At 36.4% G+C, this 17,422-nt stretch overlaps 1 protein-coding gene across 1 annotated transcript; it reads right to left on the reverse strand.

Annotated features, from left to right (window-relative positions):
- Positions 1–9,940: 9,940 nt before the first annotated feature.
- On the reverse strand, positions 9,941–14,444 carry SOSTDC1 (sclerostin domain containing 1). The gene is made up of 2 exons (XM_014830633.3): positions 13,865–14,444; positions 9,941–11,357 (listed from the first exon to the last, which is right to left on the reverse strand). Exons 1-2 carry the CDS (start codon positions 14,067–14,069, stop codon positions 10,942–10,944), a joined length of 621 nt encoding a protein of 206 aa, XP_014686119.1. The 5' UTR covers positions 14,070–14,444; the 3' UTR covers positions 9,941–10,941.
- Between the last annotated feature and the right edge of the window lie 2,978 nt (positions 14,445–17,422).

Here is a 17,422-nt window from a genome sequence, read left to right on the forward strand (position 1 = left end):
ATATTTCTTCTAAATATCTTCTTGCAAGGCCAAGGATAAAATATACTCCCAGATACAACAGGCACATTTCCCTGGAATTTTGCCATTGCTTTTTAGAATGGTGTGAAATATTTTATTTCCATTTATATTATTATCGTCTGGACTTCACTCCATAAAACCATCTTGGCATATATAAGAAAATAAATATGACAAAGAAGCTAGTAAATTAGGGAAAGATTAATCAGGTTGTAATCTCAAAGGAGATCGTAATTTGTAAGGCACAATTACTGATAACAGAGTATTTTAGAGGATAGTAATAAAGGATTGAGAAATGTGCAAAAAATGCTTAGAAGTGTAGTTTAAATAAACAGTATAAAATCTTGCACAAGTTTTCCAAAGTTATATGGTGTTTATTATTTTCAGAGAATATAGTCAAATCTACCTGTTCTCGTTTTTCTTGTTTTGTATTGTTATTATTTTTTAAGTTTAATGATCCATTGGTGTATGGGAAAAAAATGTTGTATTCAACTTTACCTTATTTTACTCTACTTCTGCTTTTACATGTGAATTTCTCAAGGTACATAATATGCTAATATGGTTATACACAATTTGTAAGTAAATATGTAAATGAATATTGGAGAATGGTGCTCAAAATTCTTTTTTTCTTGTGGAGAACATGTTAAAAAAATTGGAGAATGACTTTAGAGAGTTCTAAGCCATCAGTTAACAAATTATAAGAAGAAAAGACAGAACAAAGCAATAGTCTGAAAATTTAGGATTGGATTGACATATTGCATTGGAATTATGTAAAGCAAGGATGAAGTAAGTGAGAAACTGCTCTGTTCCTTTTATTGAAGAAATGGCCAAGGATGGGTGAGCCCTGAAGTGACACATTGGTAAAGTAAGCAAATACAATAGTAGTCAAGGTTAAGAATAGGGGCAAAAGGAGAAGAAATGCTTGAAAATGTTTCCTTCATCAAGTTTTGTGTCACACAAATACATGAAATAAAGGGAAAATGACAACACAGGCAGGAAAAGTAAACAGAGTGATCAAAGAGGGAATAGATAAAGGCACTGACACAGTTAAAAGAGAGAGGGAGATCCCTCTTTGAAAACTACCAAAATTCCAAAGCTTTTTATTTTTATTTAAAATTAAATAAGATCAGTCCAGAATATCTTCCAAAGATGCTTCTGTCCTCCACCCTGCATTCTCCTATCTTGCTCACTCTCACTTCTTTCCTCTGCTTCTCTCTGTCCCACTCCTAGCCTACTTTCTGGACCAAGGGCTTGGAGAAGATGAAGTCCCTACCCAAGTTCACATTCTCCCCCACTCAACTAGCTGATTTCAGCTTAAGAAATATAATAATAACAACAATAATAGCAGTAATGACTAACACTATGAATCTTTACATTCAGGGACTCTTCTAAGGTAGATATAATTACCCCATTTTACAGATGAGGAAATTGAGGCATATATTGCTCAAAGTAGTCAACTATTAAGGGCAAGACCAGGATTCAAACTGAGGTATTCTGGTTCCAGTACCTGTACTGTTGACTACTATGCAACACTACATAACAAGACGTCAAGTAAAATACAAGTGAAGTTTGAATAGATTCCCCATTCCTAGGATCCCAACGTTCTAGAAACTTTGGATCAAGTAATATTACCATTAGTGGATTAAGCCCAACATATGACCTTTCACGTGTAAGGGAGTGGAATAAGAGGAAAAGGGAACTATTCCAGTTACAGGTGTTATTTCTATGCATTCACATGTAGGTGAAGAGGAAATTGCAAAGTTGGCAGTACTTCTTATCCTTTGTACATCTAAAGGCTCTGCTCGGCATCATAATCACTAAGCAAAGCCTGGCACAGCTGTTCATTCTTTCTCATCGTCTTTTATCTATGTAGTGCTTTCTCCTTAAAGTGAGTCTTTGAAATTCTGAAAGCTGAGTGCTTCATTTCCCATCATTCCACACCTAAGCCAAGTTTCAAAATTGGCTTTGATGTGTATTTAAAGTGTCTTGGCATCCTCCTGTCATCATTCCCTGGATCCATCCCACTCTGTGAAACTGTGATATGATTATCACTGGCCCAAATGAAGAGATTGGCTGCATATGAAACCATGATGATGTCCTTCTACAACTTTGTGTAGATCACAGGTTACTGATCATTGCTGGAGGGTACAGCATGAATAGGTAAGAGGTACATGTTTTGAAATCATGTAGGAGGAATTAGCTACCCTCCTTTCCATCCATAGACCTTCAACCTTAGGGTTTTAGTTCTGAAGTTTCATTCTCAGCATAGATTACAGTGATGGCCAAGCTTAAAATGCTGCCAGATTCAAATGCTTTCTTTTCTAAGATTGAGGAGTAAGATTAACATAATATATATTTACATTCTAGATAATGCCTTTTGGTGAGCACTACCATACTTGGTGACTTGTTCTCAGTTAATTTGTAATGGATTTATGGAATAGATGGTTTCCTCTTCCAACTAATACAGTACTTGAAAGCTTGTTTGGCTTTCATGAAACAAACTCCCAAATAGAACCTGATCTGTAGTTAATCATTCACCTATGACTGCACGTTCTAATGACATGGTTGTTATTAAAACATTTAACAACAATAATAGGGAAAACAAACACCCAATCCCTACCCCCACTCTATCCATAGAATGCAAATACGTGAAAATGTCCCAGAGGCTAGAGGATTCTGTAGTAAACATGCCTCTGTTTTTCATGTACCATGTAAGATAAATGTTGTCTCAGCTTTTGTGTCTTTTTGGCTTTAATAAGTTGATTTGTTTCTTGAGGTATGTGGTATCTAACCTTAAGGGAAGCTCTCAGAATTTCTCCCAAATGTCCTTTCAGATTCTCCTCTGAACTATAAAGTAATGAAATGGGAAGATTAATGCTGGAAGGACCTTGGAGAGCTTCTTAATATCTACATTTTAGAAATGAAAAAAAAGAGAGATTCTATAATAATCAACGCCTACTAAATGCAATACACTTTCCAGATGTTGTAAAGAAAAGTATGCCCAAGGAGACTGTGCCAGGCAGCTTATGTTTGGCTCTCCATATCCATCCTCTACTCTTCACCCTGTCCTCTGCCCGGAATCTGACCCAAGTGGATTACATTCATCAGCTCCCAAGGCCCTGGCCTCCAGTGGGGTCAGCGGATGAGGAGCCCTTGCAGGAGAGCAATCAGAAGGAGGAAGGAGAAAGGAGAGTAACAAGGGTGTTAGTGCCCTGGCTCCGTGACTTTGCAGAGTCCTCTGACTAACTGCTCAGATTGACCATAGCCCACTGCTCCTCTCAAGGTGTGCCCTCACCGGATTTCTAGACTCTGATACCTTATGCTTTCCTCTTTTCTTCAGCTCTGGTGTGGTAACAGCTTTGCTGTTGATGGGCCTGGGCTCCTGAACTATGCCTTGTACTTTCTCTATACCCAACTCAAGATTTTCATAATTAGTGCTCTTGTAAATAAATCCTCCCTAACTTATTCTGACTGTGTGTTGTCTGCTCCCTTTTGGGATGCTAACTAATTCAGAGATGTCAACCCAGATCTCAGGAAGTTTACAATTCAGCTGAATTTCTAAATGCCATTCAGAAGTAGCAGACTTGGGATTGGAATTAAGGTCTCCTAACTCCAAACTAAGAGATCATTTAAATACCCCAATATGGCCCATAGACCAGCTTAAACTGACCCAGCAAACGGGCAGGTATATATACTTTGTCAGGTACAGGATTTAAAAAACAAAAAATTTAAAAAAACTACTGCTAGTATTTAAAAATTAGATTTCTTATAAAATATTTGGAGTTTGGGTGGAATTTTGCTACTGTGCCTGGGAGTACATTTGAATCCCCTCTTTCATGCAGGGCTTTTTTTCTATAGTCCCTCCAATTTTCCCTAGCTTTACTGCTAACCCATTGGTCCTAGGAGGTAATGATGTTGCAAACCGTATCTTGATGTATTTTCTCTTCCAGAGGTGTTCATGTTTGAGAGGAATACAAAATGTTAAATAATGATCTTCTAATGGTAGAATATTAGGTATCAGTAGTTAAGGAAGAGCTGGAGGGAGGGGTTTTTTGTTTATTGGTTTGTTTTGTTTGTGTGTTTGTTGTCTTTACCAGGGAGGGAGAGCAGCGGGGCTTCTGATAGCCTAGAAATTACACAGTATTTGAAGGTTCCTATTCTGGGCAGCAGTCCTGAGAGACTGTGGCTTTTCAGAACTCATTCCAGAGCTGTGCTATGGTGTTGATTGGGTGTCCTTACAAGCCTTTTTTCCCTGTCATCAGCATTTTCCAGCTCTTCATCTCAGCTCAACATACAGCTGCTCCAGTATTGCGGTCATCTTCCCATCGAACACGCTTAATCATGACTACTGGTAACAAAAAAAATAATAATAAACCAAAGAAAACCCTTAATTAACCCAGAATGTCCAGAAACTACACCTGTTTCAGTTTAATGATATTACTGAGTCATAAATGTCCTAACAAAGAACACAACAATCAAAAAAGAGCCTTGTTCCTTTCCAACATCTGCAGGAGGCGTTCTCTCAGATTTTTGTCCCATTATATGGATTCAGAAATACGGATATAATATACATTTACATAAATGCAATTCAAGTCTTTGAAAAAATTATTAGCCTCAAGCATATGTTAATGCCTGAGAACCAACTTAAGTTCTGCGATATCATCATGGTTTGCATGACATCACTGCAGTCATCTGGTGTCATCCATAAATTTCTCCATATTTTTGGAGATTGCTTTACTGGGACCTCACCATACTCAACCAGGCAGATCATCCTATCTTTACACACCCCTCTCCCAAGCAAATTGATTACAATGGTGGTATTTTAATTTTAATTTATTTCAAAAATGTGCAATTATTTTAAAATATCTATGCAAATATTGGATACAGGAAATACAGTATCTAGTGTCCTAGATGAACGTATGTTGTTTGCTGAAGTGGTCTACAGCTATTCCCTTTACTCGTGCTATCATCAACAATAAACTGGATTCTCTTAATATATGGAAACTATCAGGAAACAGGAATTTCTATGTTTAACATCAATGTTTAGAAGATGATGGACTGCAAAAAGCAACAGATAAGTACAAGAATATTTGAATAATTAAACAGAAAAATCTCTAAGATTTCTAACAACTTTATACAAGAAGGTAGGTTCTTTTCAGGAAGTTAGTGCTAAAATTATGTCTGCTTATAAATAAAGGCTTCAGCTCTATTTGGCAGACCTAACAATCATAAAGAAAGAAAATTGTTTCTCAGTATGCTTCTACAGTTTGCTATAGTCTACCTCAAATGTTTATGGCAATATTCTCATTCCCTCCTGAAGTGTATTCTTTCTGAGTCCAGATAGTACAATTTAGGTAATGGATCATAGCAATGATGCTCTATGAGTCTGGCTCAAAAATGAGATTATACATAATTACCTTTGCATTTTGTAGTAAGACATTTGTTATTTTCTTAATTAGATTGCCATTTGTTCACCACCATGTTTTTAGGGCCTAATAGACACAGCTAGATTTGCAACAATTACTAGATGAATGAATAGATGAATGAATGAATTTCAAATATCATAAAATATTTTGACTAGAAATATCATTATCCCACTTATATCACAATATGTATGGTTACAGTTTTCAAAATGAAATCTTTACAAAAACATAACACCATTTTATAACAAAACATAACTCTAAGTTATAGCCACTTTTTCTTATTATTTTCTCTAGAAATGAGTAGGTAATAGAGTAGCAATAATGTTTTTTACAGAGAAAAATTCTAATACCTTTTATGCAAAGTTCCCTCACTTTTTCCGTGGTCCTGAACATCTTCCTGGTGTTTGCTCAAGTTGGCACAAAATGTGGGAAATGCCCAGTAACAGGCTACAGTCTCACCCTTCCTAGAGCTGGGTGTCCAATTTCATCTCATATTGTCTGCCTTAACGAGGTATTTGTTATGATGGAATATGTCAATTCCATTACAAGTCTGACCAAAATCTTATTCTGAAATTTCACAATTGAGTACCCTGGAAAAACCATGAGAACTAGAGAGTACCTGCCTTTGTGGATATCAGCGTGACTGAAAATATGGCCATATTGTTTGGGATAACAGAATGTGAATATTTTAGGTTGAAAGACAATTTAGACATTATCTAGTTCAATTCCCTTATTTTATGGATAAAGTAATTGAGGCCTAGGAATCTTAAAACACAAGTGAAATTTCACTCAACCAACTAGTAGCAGCACAGTCTAAACCACATCCCAGGTCTTCTGTTTCCAAGTTCACATGTCCTGAAGTCACCTGTATAAAATTGCTGCATGAAAAAATTGCAGATGAGTCCAATTGAAAACTTTATTGCTTATTACTTTTTAAAATGTCAAACTAAATTGGATTAAATGTAAAATGTTTCTTAATTAATATACAAAGTGGACAAAATTAACCAACTCTTAGGAAAGATACTGTCAATAAACAGGCAAAATGGCAAACCTTCATTAGATTATTAAATGACTTGAGCAATTCTTGCCTTTGCTTTGCAACAAGAAAATTTGTGGAAAGAAAGAGATGTTTGTTTTTTAATTCTCTGAGCTTGAGAAAGTAAAAACACACACACAAAGGAAATATTTTATAGCATATAAACCACACACGAAAAGTAAGAGAAGAGACAAGGCAAACAAATATACAGAAAGCTGCAGTTAGTAAAAATTGTCAACTATTTAACATGAAGTATCATGCTGATCAAAGATTGTGAAGAATCTTAAGAAGTCCTGGTTACTGGACTGCTGGATTCAGTGTTTCAGGCTCTTGGAATGCCAAATTTAGAGTAGCACTTCAGTGAATAAAAGAACTCAGCTAATCATTTTGTGAAAATTTGCCAATGTTGTAACTGAAAACATTTTTAAATTTATGTGAATTTAATGATAATAAATTTCAAAAAACGGAATTTATTCCTACTGAAAACAAGTGATGCTTATATTTTAATAGTAAGTTATCTTTAAGCCTATCAAACTCCTGATCAGTTTTAATAACAATGAACTTTGGCTGAATATGTCTGTTTCACTGACGATGTCATTCAATTTAGACATTCTGTCTCAGATGCAAGCACCTAATTCTACCACTAAAAATGAAATCAGTAATACAAGGTAACCCTTGCTTTGCAGTTATTCAAAATCAAAGGAAAATATTTAAATTCCTTTATAAATCTCCCAAACTGTTTCATTCTTCATTTGTAAGAGAAAATAAATCCTTCAGTAGGGTTGCCAATGCAGATGATAAACTATCACTAAGTCTAATTTGCCCTGGAAATAATTATGCACTATTGAATTAATTGGCATTAATTCATTTTAATCAATTCTTGAACCTGGAAGTTGAAACATCTTTCCGCTGGGATTCCTGCGGTAGTTGTTACCCTGTAGCTTTTCAAAGCAATTTGCAAACTATGCAGGCAAAGGCACCAAAGGTATGTCAGCTATTGGGTCAGGAATGATGGACAAACCTAATGGAATCGAAACTGACACTGACAATGAGAATGTCTTTTGGGATATCTATTCAAGTAGGTCTTCTTTGTGGATGTAACAAAGATTTCCAGTGGCCAAATGTCTACTTAGTTCACAAACCTAGACTCATTTCAATTCAACACAGAGCTATATTTTAACAGGTTCCACTGAAACCAAGATGGAAGTCATCTCTATCCACCTTTGGGGGAAGGAAACATTCTAACAAGAGAATGCCCTCTAGCACTGAGGATTCTAAGTGATTTTCCCACTGAACTCCTTTGGGGTGTCTACAAGGATTCCATCAAAGACTTGCCATGGATTCCATTTTTCATAAAAACTGTATGACTATAGAAAGTGTATAAATGCTGAAAGAAACATTTTCAAGAGTTAAGTCTAATCCAAATGATGCTTTAATTCCAAATATAATGAATTAGATTTTGATACCTAAATTTTATGGTGATGGCAGAAAAGGGTTTTTCAACATATTAAATTTAAATTTTCAAAGGCTTTAACTTTATTCAGCAATTTGGAAGTTTCTTGGTTTTGCTTTGGCTAAATCTATTTTCTCCATTCATAACTACCTAGTGTAACCATTCTACTGAATATCTATTAAAGCAATTCTCATGCTAAATAGATAGATCATGTTACATTATAAAAATCATTCTAGTAGCATATAGGGTGAATGATATAGCATGATCTCCTGGTAAAACTTTACTAATTACAATGTGGGACCAGATGGATTAAGATTAAGTCTTTCTTATTTAAAAAAAAAACATACTCCAGGGGCTGGCCTGGTGGCGCAGTGGTTAAATTCGCACGTTCCCCTCCGGAAGCCTGGGGTTCGCAGGTTCAGGTCCTTGGTGAGGACCTAAGTGCCCACCGCTTGGGAAGCCATGCTGTGGCAGGCAGCCCACACATAAAGTAGAGGAAGATGGGCACAGATGTTAGCTCAGGGCCAGTCTTCCTCAGCAAAAAGAGGAGGATTGGCAGCAGATGTTAGCTCAGGGCTAATCTTCCTCAAAAACAAAAAAGTACTCTAATTTTCATTGCATTTCAAAAAGTGTGCAGTAAAATAGACATAGTTAACAGAGTGCCAATTGATGGTTATTTGTAACTAAAATAGATACAAATGATTTCTAGATAAAATATTAATTTTTTTCACAAATAGATATTTCTAAAGGCTCCACGTCCATATTTAACTTAGGGATAGCACACTATATGTATTATTTATTTGTATATGTACTAATAATTTTTCTTTAATTTTTATTATTGATATATACATCTATCTACACATATATGTAAATATATAAATATCAATATCTATCTTCTATCTATTAAACCACTTGAAAAAGTCCTATTTCCATAGTGGCCAAAATAAATTTGATGAACAAATCCTTTATGGATAGATATTATGAATGGAACTAAAGGTCAGACTCTGCTAGAATTATCACAATTCATCATTTTGAAAGATAGTTACTAAGGTGAGATTATAATTATGCAGAGTTTAATCAGACTGGAACATGGGAGTTAACTGGGGAAAAAACCCCTGAAATATAATCAACAATTCAGACACAAGTCCTTTTTGGAATTTTTAAGTAATAACTACAAAGCTACTCTTTCTGTTGACTTTTAATTTTTATTTTACTGAGAGGCTGATTATATCCTCAGTCTTTCTTATTGACTGCTGACCTTTTCTTGTCATTTGATGTTAAATACCATGCAGTGCATCACCAATGTATCATGGCTTGAAATGGATCAGTAAATTGAATGTGAGCATGAGAAATGGATCCATTCTTGACTTAGTAGAGACTAGAGGAGTCTTATTTATAAGTTTCCTTTAATCCAATTTATTTTTCCTAGTATATTCATTTACAGGACTGTGATTATGTTGCTTAATATAAGAACATGTTAAACTTGAAAACATTGAAAAATTAGTTTTTGTTTTCTTTGTTGTTTTTATTTTGTTTCACTTTTTTCATTTGAGGGTCATACAGTAGTATTTGAAGCTCCCCAATGTATGATTGTGATTTCTTCACAATTCCTGTCTCAAACTTGGCTGTACGTTGGAATCACCTGGAAAACCTTAAAAACTGCTGATATCTGACTTCCACTCCCAGAAATTATGATATAATTTGGATGGCAGCCTGGACATTGGGTCTTATAATATCTCCCCCAGGTAATTATAATTGGTAGCAGACTTGGCATCTCTGGATGTATATAAATATGATATTCTCATTATAACTCACTGCTGGATTTCCACCCGATTTTCTCAATCATTCCATTTACTGAAAAGATGGTTTCCCTTTTTTGGTCTCTCTCTCTTACTACAGAATTTTCTGTCAAAACTTGAATGTTCCTTATCAAAAAAAGCAACTACTCTGCTACATTTACTCTGTAAGTTTTGTAAACACGTACCTTTTCATACACGTTACAGGCAGCGACAATAACTTTTAGCAGTGTTTATTTTTGTCAAAAGAAACTGATGGAATTGAAGGTCAAATTACCTTCTGATTGCACAGATTAAACACAAAAGTATTACATATTTCAGCTTAACAAAGCATCTTATTTATTTTAAAAGATTCACACTATTGATAAAGTTCATGATGAAACACATAAGTAATAAGGAGACTAAAATATTTATTTTACATATCTACAACAGGTATCCTCATATTTCTAGATCAACCACAAATCATACAGGAAAATATTTAGGTACATGAAAAAGTCCAAAACATAAAAAATTAACATTTTGAAAAAAATCACATGTGAAAGCTCATTAAATAATAACATTGACAAATAAATAGTTAATCAGCTTTACTTATTAGCTGCTGTCATGCATTTTTGGCATTCCATTCCAAGCGAGGGTCAGCATGCAAGGTATAATTTCATACTATGAGACTGTAAAAAGCTACAGGGCTTATTTTTGAAGTGAAATGTCACAAGGTCTTTCACTCTTTCAAAGAGAGATCACTCATGGCTGCTAAACTGTTCCCATGAAGATCACCAAAAAGCACCGTTCTGAAGTGTTACCGTGAAGATTCACGGCAACAATTTTTTTTTTTTTACTTTTCACTTTTGAAAGGGTTTTTGGGGGGGCGGGATGGGGGTGGGATGGTTTGGGAAGTAGAGGGTAACTGAGAAGCCCTTTTCTGTTTTAAAAAGTAATAACTCAGTGATGTATATAGCATCACCAGTCTTTCAAGAACCACGGAGAATTAAAACTACGGGATGCGTGGAATTTAAATGCAAATTGCTCTCACGGATATGCGTACATCTTAAAAAGCTTGAAAAGGAAGTCCTGATACTTAGGACAGCTTGCTGGGTTTGAACAAAGCAGAAAGCATATATTTTCAAGTAAGAAAATAGCAATGGCAGGCTTGAGTCTCCCAAGCAATCAAATCTGTAAAGCAGATGGTTACTAGTCAGTCCAGTTTTGAGAGTCTGAGTTCTAACTCATGCTGTGCTTGCTGGATTTACTGGCTCTTTTCCGCTGTCTGTGATGCTGGGCTGGCTTTGCAGGCGACATGCTCTCGAAGTTGTGACTGGACTCATTGTGCTGCCGAGTGTACCTCTTGCACTTGCAGGCGGTGACCACTGTGATTTTGTAGGTGCGCGTGCTGCCATCTTGGCACTGCAGCTGGATTCTCTGGGTACGTGTCTTGTCATTGACACACCTCCACTCCTGAGAGCTCCTCCTACTCCAGTACTTTGTTCCATAGCCTCCTCCGATCCAGTTGGGGAGCACTGGCAGGGGCAAGCACTCGCCAGCACACACCAGCTCCTTCAGAGGGCTAATGCTGGTGCACTGGCCATCAGAGATGTATTTGGTGGAACGCAGTTCCCGGCAACCCACTTGAACACGAGCTGCAGGAAATAGAAAAGATCGTGCATCAGAGGCAAAAAGCAAATGGATGCTTTTTTTTTTAGGTAATCTGTAATGACAGAAACAATATCCAATGATAGCAAATTGTCAAATAGGAAGTGAACCCCCTGTTCTACTTTCACAATGCAAAAATCTGTCTGAATGGTGGTAAGGCCACTTTCATGAAAACCATCAGTTTACATGGCTATAACTTTTTTGGAATAAAATAAGCTAGGCCTGATTCTTTTTCATGTGCAACATTAGCTGATTGCATACTGGAGTATTTGAAAATCCCATTTTCTTAGTCTAACTCTCCAATAAGGGTTAAGCAGCTCATACATTTATGTGTAATTATTCATTCTTCAATAAGCTAAAAAAGAGTACATTTTAATGTTCTTTTTTTCATGAGTCATATTGGTTAATGTCTGCAAGTGCTTTTAATTAGGTTTTTAAAAAACCTATTGAGAAAATGTGCAAAGTATTTAAACATTGTGTACAATGCATATGCTTTCTGTAATATTTTGTTTCAATTAGAAAATTCAGCTGCAGAGACTCATACATACATTTGTGCACAAAGTCTGACATTTCACATATCAAACTTAATAACTACATTTTAGACATAAATTCCCAAGCTATCTTTTAAAAACACAAATACTAAAATGTTTGAAATGCAAAATGTCACTACAATTCAAGATTTAAAGAATATAAAAGCCCTTAAATCAGGAACGTATGGTTGCCATAACAACTTGGCTACATTTCCACGAATTTTATGGCAGAAAAATGCCTAACATGTCTGATTTATAACTGCAAAAGGAACCACGGTATTCGTTTCCTGAATACTGGTCATGGCAAACTTTTTCTTTAGTTGTTTGAATTTGATAGGTATGTTTTCTAATTGGCTGTTTCTTGTTACATGCCTTATGTAATTAAAGCAAAAATTAAACTTGAAATATTTGAGTTTTCCTTTCCATTGCTTTGTTATCTAAACTTGAGGAGAATTGCCTGTAACAAGCTTGAAAAGAAATCAAGGCTCGTTAACCCGAAAAGAAAAAAAATGTTTGAAAGTATACACTGCTGAAGTTCAAAAATTAAAAGTTATAAGGGACATTGAAGTGGCCTTGCATTGAATCCTGAAAGCTAATTTGAAATAGACACTGCTTTAGGAGTTTTACTTCTCTGTGCCAAAGTACTTCTGAGGTGATAGACATAGCTGAAAGGGATGTGATAATTGTGAGAAATTTATGTATAATGACACATAATCCGTATAGATATAGAGTGTGGGATTAAAATTAAAGGGTAAACTAGTTGGCCGGTCGGTGCGCTCTGCCTGTCTGCTTCAGATTCCAGCTCCCCTTTCTGCAACTGCCTTAGGAATGCACCTGGAAACAGCCGGAGATGACTCTGACTTGTCTTTTTTTTGTTCCTGTGTATGTAGAGATTTGGCATTTTTGCAGTGACAGTTCATTGACAATGAATACCCACCACATTGCTCAGTAATCTAATAATCATCAGATATTTCCTGTGTACGTAAAAGCAACCACCTTCAGAAAAGTTAAAACACCTTGGTTTTCTTAGAAAGACATTAACAGTCGTATTTACTTTGACTTTTCAAAGGTCAAAACTACCTTGATCAGTTAAATGGAGTTAAGGAGGAGGAGCAAAAGATTTGTGTAAGATTTCCTGGGCACCGTTTCTCTCTGTCTCTCTTAAAACCTGATTATTAACATGTAAACTCTTCTAAAGGAAAGGAGTGAAGCAAAAGTTAGGAGAAGAAATTTGAATCCCTCTCGCTAGTGGGCAATTAGCGTGTCAATTAAGCAAACAGAAAAGGAAAAGAAAATACCCCCTATACAAAATACTATTGTACTGTTATTATTTTAACTCTCTAAAGTTATAAAAATTTTCCCCAATCTTTCACAGAAATGTACAATTACCTAAATTTTGATCTGGTTAATAAGGAGTTATCTCAGAAAAATAAGATTCTCCAACATTTCTAGTTTTATTCCTCTTACACTGATCACCATCAGAACTTTCAACTATTTCACTAGACATATTTTAGAAATCTGCATGAGCAATTTTTTCCCTGGAAAGCTTTTATTCCCTTGTGATTTCCTATGCCTGCTTTGGTTAGTCACCTTTATACACTTTACCAAAATTGCACGTGTGCTGAAATAAACAGAAAGCAACCTGAATTTAAACTATCTAGAACAATGCTTCTTTAAAATTCCCCCTTTGAATGATTTTAAAGAAGCAACAATTTAATTTCTGGAAACATTTTCTTTTTGGATGTTTGATAAAACGTAAGTCTGTGCCTGCAGTATCAAATCACCATTTAGTTGTTAACTTTGTGGGGAACAACGCCAGTCTACACATGCAGCAGATTACTCCCAGATTGTTTAGCAAAATCTATATGGTTCCCATTAGTTAGCAATGAAACAATTCTACAGGAGTGTGAGCTAATGCTACCAAAAAAGAAAAATCAAAATCCAAACAAGTAAAACACACTTACTGTTCCGATCCAGTCCAGTGTTACTGAAATGCCTGCCTCCATTTCTGGCTTGATTCATAGTGTTGTTGCTGCTGGAGTGTGCTGGAACAGGTTTAACCACATGTGAATAAAGGATTTCTGTGGCATCATTTTTAAAAGCCAAACAGCTTTTCATTAGGATGCATGCAAGGGGGATGAGATAGAAATGAATGGCAGGAGGAAGCATGGTGAGTAGAGGATTTGCTTGGCTGGAGAGCTGGTTAATTCCTTTCCCTCTGCTTCTGCACTGTAACTGTGAAATTCCTCCTCAAGGTTCCCTTTATATATCCACTGAGGTTTGGCGTTCATTCAGGTGTAAAGTTGTGTAGAGCTTCAGAGTGAAAACACAGAGAAGGGGTGGGATCCCTACATGACCCTGCAAAAGAATTTTACCAATGGAAGAGAAGACTACAGAAAAGGAGGAGCTTGGTATACAAATTGCCTGAAATTTCAGAGTTGGACCTCATTAGCTGTCTGTGAGCTGAAGCAGCCAGTGACGTTCTACAGCAACTACAGACTCTCTCTCTCTTTCTGTTTCTCTCTCTCTGCCATTTCCTTTCCTGAATCTAGTTCACATTCGGGTTTAATTTAAATGAAAACATGCTGCTGTTCCTTTGAAGCGATTTACATTCCCACAGTTGTTCTCCTGCCCTTAGGTTTGAGAGTTTTTGGAGTAGGGAGAGGGTTCATCCCAGATAATAGGAGGAAGTCGTGTGAGTTTAAATATTGTAGGACTTGCATGAAGTACCTAATTAGTTAAGCAGATTTTGTTTCTCAAGAAGCAAACCAATGTTTTTTTTCTTTAAAGTATAAGGCACGGAGCTAAAATCTGCCCCTTGGACACGTTTAAATAATGCACCTTTGATCTGCATGAACTGCTGCGCTGCTAGGTAAATTATTGCCAGGGGTTCTGTGTGGAGAATAATGAGCATAGCTCTCACTGCATTAAAGAAATATCAATTTTCATCTTAAAAATATGTCACAAGCGTTAACATTCATAGCACCATTTTACGTGAAAGAGAGTCATTTCTGACAAATTATTGTTCAGCAAATTGAAAATAATTTTTGCTAGGTCCTTCTTTTGCTGCAGAATATGTGCTCTGCCTGCATTTATTAAACATTTTGTCCATCGCTTCCTTTGACTTTGCTGCCCCCGTAAGAAGCATTGTACTTTTCTGAACTTCCTCATCCACACCTGGAACAGATGTCTCACGAATACAGGGCCACTGGTCTCCATCCTTAAAAAAATCATGAAATTCCATCTGATTTATGGGGCATTTTGATCGGAATAATTACATAATCTGAATCATCTTTTCAATTTTAAATCCATTTTCGCCTTGTGTGGCGACTAAAATGACCTTATAGCATAGATATTCTGTATCTCTCTTCTTTATAAACTTTAGCTCATCGTAACTACTATCCATATCTATCTACCTATCTATCTATCTATCTGGGTTTCTCTACAGTGGCACTATTGACATTTTTGAATAGATAATTCTTTGTTATGGGGGGCTGTTCTGTGTGTTTAGCAGCACATGTGGCTTCCACCCACTAGATGCCAGTAGCACCTCCCAGTTCTAAACAAAAATGTCTCCAAACATTGCCAAATGTCCCCTGCGGGCTAAAACCAGCCCTGGTTGAGAACTACTAATTATCTATCTATCTACCCATCTCACTATAAAAAGAAAGTAAAACTAAGAACAAAAGACTAATTATTTAATAATACTAAGGAATTATTGTTGGTCTTTTTAGGAGAAAATACTACTGTGGTTTTGTTTAAAAACAACAACTGTTTTTCTTTTAGAGGTATATACTGCAATATTCCTAGATGAAATGATATCTGGAATAAACTTCAAAAATAACGTGGGGGGGCGGGGTTGTTAGTGGAGTGGGTTGGGCAAGATTGGTCATGGGTTGATGGTTGCCGAGGCTGGATGGTGGACATTCTATTCTGGTTACTCTTGTATATGTTCAAAATTCTACATAATCAAAGTTTTGGAAACGAGTCAAAAAAATCAATGTATACATACTGCCTAATAACAATCAGACCCCTATCCTAAGGTTGTATGTCGTCATTTATGCTAACATCCTTCCTGGAAAATAATATATCAGTTTATTCTGTGCACATGGAGATTAGACATGAGGCCTTCTTCTAAAATGCTGACTATGAAGAAGTTCTTATCCTGCGTATCAGGGAACTTGATAGTAACTACATGAAATATGTTAATACTGACCACTGACCAGTAGACTCAATGCCTAAAGGAAGTAAGAGGGTCAAAATAATCTAATCTCTTCCCCATTCCTATTTCCTTTTTGTGCCAGGAGGAGGAGATATTTTAATTTACAGTTTATTAGGTTGGGCTAATCAGATTGACCAAGTTACCTCCTAATTGTTCAATCTGCCCAGCACCTAAAGTTCTGTAGCCTCAGCCTTAGGATATCGCCTCAGGCAGAAGGAAAATTAGGAATGAAGGCACTGTATGTGGTGCATGTGGCCAGGAAAAATTCATGGTTCTTAGGCCCAATATATCTTGCAGGACTAAACTAGAAAACTACTTTGATAAAATAATCATCAGTTTGATATTTAACAGTTATTCTGGTCAGTTTAAGACTACTTCTTTAAGAATAACCACAAACCGTAATACTCTGATAAGATTACAGGTGGAGATGTTTAATATCATAAATGATTAAGGAAGTATTCTCCTGAGCAAGCTATGTTGTTTCTCATCTCTGGGATTCTGTGTGTTCATGTTTCTCCTTCTGCTTGGCACTTCCTTCGCTCACCCTGTCCTCGTTCCCTTCTTCATTGGCTAATACCTGTTTTTCCCTCAAGTCTCATTTTAGATGGCACTGGGTCTAAGAAAACTTCCCTTGCCCTCTATCTCCGTGAGTCTGAAGTCAGCACCCCAACCATGTGTGCCAGAGTGGCTAGTTGCCTGATGGCTTCAAAAGCCTTTTGATAGAAGAACAATTTTAATCTTATGAATATTGTTGAAAAGTGGATAAATTTGTATTTAGGAAACATAAAAAAACTATCCTTTCACATATAAAAAGATTGGTTAACAATTATGGTGGGCAATGGTTAAGATGGCCCCTAATAATCCCCTCCTCATGGTATTCACACCCTTGAAGAAATCCCTCCCCTTTGAGTGTGGGTTGGACCTAGTGACTAACTTCTAATGCATATATTACAGTAAAGAGATGAGAAGTGACTTTTGTGATTAGGTTACCAAAAGACTGTGACTTCAGTATTGCTGGCCTGCTTTAGCTCTTTCACTTGCTTTGATGGGAGCCAGCTACCATGATGAGAGATTTCCTATCGAGAGGTCCCAGTGGCAAGGAACTGATGTCTCTCACCAAAAAGGAAGTGAGGCCCTCAGCCAAACAACCCATGAGAACCTGAATTCCCTCAACAACCACGTGAGTGAGTTTGAAAGCAAATTTCCCCACAGTCAATCCTTCAAATGAGGCTGCAACCCTACTTTACACTTTAGCTGCAACCTTATGAGAAACTTTAAGCCCGAGACACCCACAGAAACT

This window comes from Equus asinus, chromosome 1, assembly GCF_041296235.1.
Source record: "Equus asinus isolate D_3611 breed Donkey chromosome 1, EquAss-T2T_v2, whole genome shotgun sequence".
Taxonomy (NCBI): Eukaryota; Metazoa; Chordata; class Mammalia; order Perissodactyla; family Equidae; genus Equus; species Equus asinus.